The sequence below is a fragment of the Salvelinus sp. IW2-2015 genome, linkage group LG27 (assembly GCF_002910315.2).
Source record: "Salvelinus sp. IW2-2015 linkage group LG27, ASM291031v2, whole genome shotgun sequence".
In the NCBI taxonomy this organism is placed as follows: Eukaryota; Metazoa; Chordata; class Actinopteri; order Salmoniformes; family Salmonidae; genus Salvelinus; species Salvelinus sp. IW2-2015.
This window is the reverse complement of record NC_036867.1, coordinates 32408582-32414968: the sequence shown is the minus strand read 5'-3', so window position 1 is coordinate 32414968 and position 6387 is coordinate 32408582. Positions and strand designations below refer to the sequence as shown.

Here is a 6387-nt window from a genome sequence, read left to right as displayed (position 1 = left end):
GAACAGCGTAGGCACACACATACTGTTGCATTCCTGGTTCAAAGGTCATTTTGCTCTTTAAATAAGGTGCGCGACAGTGTACCTCGGAGAGAATCTTTAATAGGCAGTTTACTAAGCCTTTGACAGAGGAGACGACAGCACCACGTCCGTAGATCTCTCCATCTGCGCCCGCTCAAAGGGTAGCAGGGATATACCACAGGCCATCATCCAATGAGGCCCTGCCAATTAAGATGGCCACAACCAGTAAGAAGGATGCATTTTGTGATCATGCACTCGCTCAACAAGTGCATGCATGTTTTAACAGATGCACCGGTGTGCATAGTAACATTCTGCTGTCTGTTCTCATACTCAACACATGCATCTTGCCTAGTCGTGTCCAAAGGACCAGGAATCCATCGAGTAAGTGCGTCAGAGATTGATAGCCCAATTAAACTTTTCCCAAATGCCATTAATGTCTGTTTCTATTGAGGAGCAAAAACAAGCTACTTGCCAACTCACAATGTTCCCTCAGAGTTTTGGCGCACTGCCCATCCCCTTTATTTCCTGGTCTCACACTGGGGCTGAGGCAGCTCTCTATACCTTATTATTATGTTCAGCACCAGATGCAGCAGCCTGTGTTGAATGGTGTTTAAATGAGGCTTTTATGTCCCGCTTGCATAAATACTTTTTACATTTTATTTCCACAATAAGTATACTGTACCCAGCGGTGTCGTGTCCACGGGAATAAGCCATTTCAGACGATCAAGTTAGAGTGTCTAGCTCGTTTAACTCTCTTAGCTGGCCATGTTGGTAGACTTCAGAAAAGCAAGCAAGAACTAAATGTACTGAATACGACTCACATTCCTTTCAATCTTTTACGCAGCTTTTAGCAAAGATGCAGAGGTTCCTGCCCCCCCCCCCCCTCAGATAATCGGGGTGCATGACGCAGCTGACAGCACCATTGATTCCGAGTGATAGAAGAATCCATTCTCAGTGGCTACATGTGTGTGTATTTGTACATCACCTATCTACAGTAATTGTGCTTCTACCACAGTTAACTGATCAATGTTGCCCATGTTTCACCCGTCGCGTCACCAAACTATTGACCCTTTACGTGTCCATTCCAAAAGGTGTTTTGATTGACTGTTTTTTTCCAGAGAGAAAAACCTCATCTTGTTGCCAGCCGTCGTGTATATACGTTCTGAGAACATGGTCTCCCAGGAGAGGGTTGCCATTGGCTCGGTAGACTTTGCTTTCACTGTCTCTTCATTCCCAATACAGTTAAAACACAGAATTGGCAACAGACATCAAGAGGTAGCACGTATGGCACGTAGTCATGATAGCGTAGAGATGTTTACTGAAGATGCATCAGGAAGATGCATACATTCTCTGTGTCACTGATTCAGTATATTTGACATAGTCCTTACATCCAGTAGGTGCCAATGCTTTTGTCATGGAGCAACACTGCCTCTTAGGGGTACACATCACAACTTTTCTACAGGAGACAGAACTATGAATTGTATGAATCTCAAGTGAAAAGGGCATGGTGTAACTGGTYAAAAGTATGTGCTTGTATTCATTTGATCATCTTTATTGATTATCTATGTTAAACTTTTAATGGCATCTCACAAAGCACAGTTCAATTTGAAAAACCACTTTCATCAAAACAGAATTCAATTCAAGATATTGGCTGGAATTCAACAGCATCTTTTGGGGGGTCAAAATAAAACTGGAGGATACTTGTTTTACTTGCCAAACCATGTCCACTGTAGCTGATTATACATGCATTGTTAGTGATAGCAATTGAARCAATTTAGAGCCGCAGAAATGCATGAATCTATTACCTTGGTTCTTAGCTTTACAGTATAACAAGGAAAGTGCTCTATGCTTTGTTGGCYAAAGCTATTCTATGAAGTTTCAGTACTAAACCAATTTGGTTTTGTCAACTCTGACAYGACACAGGCAATGAAACAAAGTGCGTTAGCCCTTTGTAGGCAAACAGGGTATAAGAAACCTATTGAAACTAAATGGGACCAACAGGAAAAATAKAAAGTTTTCATTGACATTTAAGTTTTTTATCAAACTAAAGTWCCTACTTCATAATTTACTCGCTTTCTCTCTCTCTCTCTTGTTTAACTGGTGCCTAGCTACTCGTCCTCATGGTGCTCGCAGAAATCATGGCAACAGACAGTTACCATGGTGATAAATGTCATGAACTCTTGGAAGTCCAATTCCGAGTCTCCGTCCGTGTCCAGGCTCTCCATCAAACTGTCCATAGTGGCCTGGTCCTTCACTTGCTGAGAGCAAAAACAGTAGATAGATAAGGTCATATTTGATTGACTAAAGGTGCATTCCGCAATATTTACGGCTGGTTTTATGGTCATTTCACCCATTGATTCTAGAATAATAATGTATAAATGCCTCATGAGCTTAGTGCAACAAAGTCTGTAAATATATTTAAACATAGCCTAGATCCAAACTGCATGTTCAATTTAAACAATGACGTGTGAAATATTGTAGTGAAAATATGGTCGTGATATACTCACCCCTGTAAGGGCTGGTAGCTCCTCATTGATCAAGTCTTTCAGTTCACTTTTCTTCAGTTTGTGCTTGTCCCCTTCTTTCTCTGCGTACTTATGGAACACCTCCATGATGGTGGCCAGTGAACTCTCCAGGTCAGTCATTGTGGTTTGTAATGTGATCTACAAAGTAGAGCAAAAAGCTATTCATCTCTAGGCCTAGTATGTGACATAAACAACAGGTACAGATGTAGGATCTTAATTCATTTGAGTTTGCTACAGCAGGAAAATAGTCCTGCAGCAACAGGAAATATGAATTAGTATGTGGATAATAACTAATGGACATTTTTGTAGGGGTTGATACATTTSTCATCAGGGAAAATCAAGTCTGAAATTTCAAAGTGGAAATAACAAATTTCCGAAGTATTTTTAAACCTCAAAAATACTACAAGTTTMACWGTTCCTMCATTGGAGGAACCTGCAACAGGGCGAATAAAACATGAAGATCCTACACCTGTAAGCAGTCACGTAACTTCAATACATCAGATGATGACATTCTATCTCTCAGACCTCTCTCTCAACAACAACAAAAAAAGGACAGCACAGTGATTAGCGGGGAGTAATCAAGATACTCGTACAATTTAAAATAAACTTTTAAGCCTGTCATTACACTATACAAAACCCCAAAACAAAGTCCATGAACGAATGCCTCCAGTTTAAGATCAACTCAATAAGAAACAGCAGATACAGTAGAACATCTTGACTTACCAGTGTGTCTCGGACTGGAACAAAGGTTATTTGCAYATGAGAGTGAGTAGTGGCTGTGGAGGGACAAAGAGTATAGGCTTTTATAGTTGGTGTGGGGAGGGCCTAGTGCCTCTGGTCAACCACCCTGCCAGTCCAGCACACTGACCAATAGGCTCTTTTTCACCCTCTCACTCCACTGTATTCTTACACAGAATTCACCATTGATGGCTATGCCAGTCTTTTACCATGTTATAATGGTCAATTTACAGTATTGTTTGAATACCATTCTTTTGTATGACATTATGACTTTGAGCTGAATTTGTGGATTTGAGCTTCCAGGTTTACAACTGATGTGTAAGAAAGGGATATCACTAYATTGCACTATATTATAATAGGCTATCTAATGTTCATATGATCGCACAGGCCTATTGTCAAACGAATTAGGCAAAACAAACAGAGCCTTTCACCCTCTCCCCCTATACGTCTTCCTAACCTCCACCGTTATTAAACCACTTTACCTGTAATTGTAAAGAGGATTTTKTATGCATGGCCATTTGTATTGATCTCTTAGACTTTGGACCTTCTGGTTGCCACAATCCCCACCAGCGTTATGTCTGAGACAATGGCCTGTTTCAGAGGAAATGGATGGTTGTGCATGTTAATGAACACATTTCTTTTCACTTGTGGAGTTGGCCAGACGTGTGCCCGGTACACTCCCGGACTACTAAGTACTACAAGCCATCCATGTAAAAATCATGTTCAAAAAGTGAAATATGCTGTCATGTTTCACCATTATGAATAGGTGCCTGAACTATAGGATTGATAAGTGTTACAGTTAACTAGAGCAGAAATAGAGAGGGGCTCAGATTTAGTTGATTTACTACTGAGCTAAGACTTCTAAATTTGAGGTGTCTAAAGTGTAGGTATGCATAAGCTACAAAAAGCTTAACCTACAGTAACAACATAATCCCTTACCATTTCATTAAAAAGAGGTTGATAAAATGTTTTGATCAAGTTCCAGAATACATTGAATTCCTGTTCTACTGACTTCACCCTCCCACGAACTCTCTCAACTCTCTGGCCAGCATCTGTTTTGCATTCTTCTCAGGAAGCATTTGGGAGAAAGTGCTTTTTACTTCATGATAAATGTTTCTTTGTCTCTTCCCGAAATATATTTCACATACTTCTGACAACAGTTGACCATTGTCCGCTGAAAACAGTTGTTCTTGTGTGAAGAAATCGGCGTTGCTTGCTTTGAAAGACTGTCTGTGGTCATTGTAGTCAGATGATTATATAAACTGATCCAGTCAAATCCATGATCTATRATTTTCATACTTCTTCTCTCTCTAACTCAGTAATTAAGCATAAAACAAACTACGCTCTGGAAAATGTTATTGGTAGGAGGTTGAGTTTTTCGAGATGATTTCAGCTGAGCTCAGAGAAAAATCCACCCAATACCGAACAATCATCTGATCATATCATATGACCTCTATCCAATGACCTGACAGGACTGTTGGGCAAGTAGGTGATAGAGTTGACGAAGTGACGCCGAGCTGAGAATTAAAAAATTCTCTCTCTCTCTCTCTCTCTCTCTCATGATCCTTTGAGAACAAACAAATCGGTGTAATGATGAATGCATCATTATTTCAGTGTATCACGTGTCAAGTAAAAGGATTCATACAGTTCAAGATGAAGAGAATAGAGTATTGTGTTCATATTGGGTCTGGTGGACTTGTGACTTCCCATTTTTAAGAGATGCATATGATGAACCACGGTGGTGGGGGATGCTGGGATAGTAGTGAAGACACAACAGACAGGGCTCTGTAAAGACTAGCCAAGCAACCAATCACYTGCTCCCATTGACTAGTCATCTCAGGGCAGGAGTTGTAGTACCAGGATGTGAGTGTGACTGTCATTCCTTGTCCACATCMGCTAGCTATCCATCAACGTCTTTAATATTGCTATTGATACTGGTGTTAATAACCTAACCCCAAAACTGGATTATATGGCTTGGAGATGTTGGTAGACAGATTTGTTAWACTTGTGGCTTAAAGCAAGAGTCCTTAATTGAAACAATAAGAAAGTGCTCACCCCACCTCTATTATGGTAAAAAGCTATTTTTTTATATATATATWTTTTTTTACATCTTACAAGTTAAATATCCCCTCTTAAAATGTTTATAAAAAATGTTTCTCGTTGTAACTCTCCAAAAGAGAGATGTCACCTTTTGTAGTGTGAGATAATGCGGTCTCCCTGTGTTTTGCTGTAACCATGGCTACAGGTCAGAGCCTCTCGCTGAGTTGAAAAGGTTTGCCAAGTGGCTGACTCATCCCTGGCAGAGTGCAGGGAGCTCTAGTGGTCTGGACAATGACTGGGGGAGTAACCAGCGGTAGAACTAAGAAAACAACACTGAGGTTTGGTAAACTGAGGACATACAGTGTGTTCTTGTCTCTCTCCTTCTCTCCCCTTCTCTCCCCTTCTCACTCCTTCATTCTTATTCTCTCTCCTTATCTCCCCTTCTCTCTCCTTTTTTCTTATTCTCTTCCCTTATCTCCGCTTTTCTCTCTTCTCTCCTTCTCTTCCATTCTCTTCCCTTCTCCAATTGGTAGATTTCTACTTCAACTGGGATATCTATATATTGCTTATAAGTCATGCATTAGAGTTAGGTTAACAAGTTATTCCACTGATCCCCTTAGCTTACCATTTAAAAGCGCTACAGCAATGTAATGTTGGACTCGTTGCCACAAGGTGGCACCCATGCTGTACATTGAGGACAAGTTTCAAGTTTCAAGACACACACAAACAAGTGATCAGTTTCAGTCATCATGTACAACCCATCTGATTAAAAACACTATCAGATTAAACGCACTGGTTATAATATGGTTGAGGAGAGAAAGTCACATTCTGCAGGGAACACTGCTTTTATGAGAAGGAAATGTAATGTTTCGTTCAACACACAGACACTTCATTTTCCTCCGGATCCAATCTGTGTTCAGGGACACGCCTCCTCATCAACCTCTTCTAATTACATTGCATCTATTAACATATTTGATGTGTTCGACAGGTTATCATCAAGTCCCATCGCCAGCGTTTGCACAGATAAGTACTGCGTTTCACTGGAATTGAGATGCGAAAAGGTTGA

General features: G+C 40.5%; 1 protein-coding gene across 1 annotated transcript; it reads right to left on the bottom strand.

The window, feature by feature from the left end:
• Positions 1-1528: 1528 nt before the first annotated feature.
• On the bottom strand, positions 1529-3366 carry LOC111953207 (protein S100-B-like). Its single transcript, XM_023972328.2, has 3 exons — positions 3267-3366; positions 2526-2681; positions 1529-2276 (listed from the first exon to the last, which is right to left on the bottom strand). Exons 2-3 carry the CDS (start codon positions 2661-2663, stop codon positions 2127-2129), a joined length of 288 nt encoding a protein of 95 aa, XP_023828096.1. The 5' UTR covers positions 2664-2681; positions 3267-3366; the 3' UTR covers positions 1529-2126.
• Positions 3367-6387: the final 3021 nt, after the last annotated feature.

Excerpts from the sequence above, each read along its gene's own strand:
- LOC111953207 (XM_023972328.2), bottom strand. The coding sequence starts at position 2,663 with ATGACTGACCTGGAGAGTTCACTGGCCACCATCATGGAGGTGTTCCAT. Across the intron at positions 2,277-2,525 it reads AGCTACCAGCCCTTACAGGG|CAAGTGAAGGACCAGGCCAC; the intron begins GTGAGTATATCA and ends TTTTGCTCTCAG.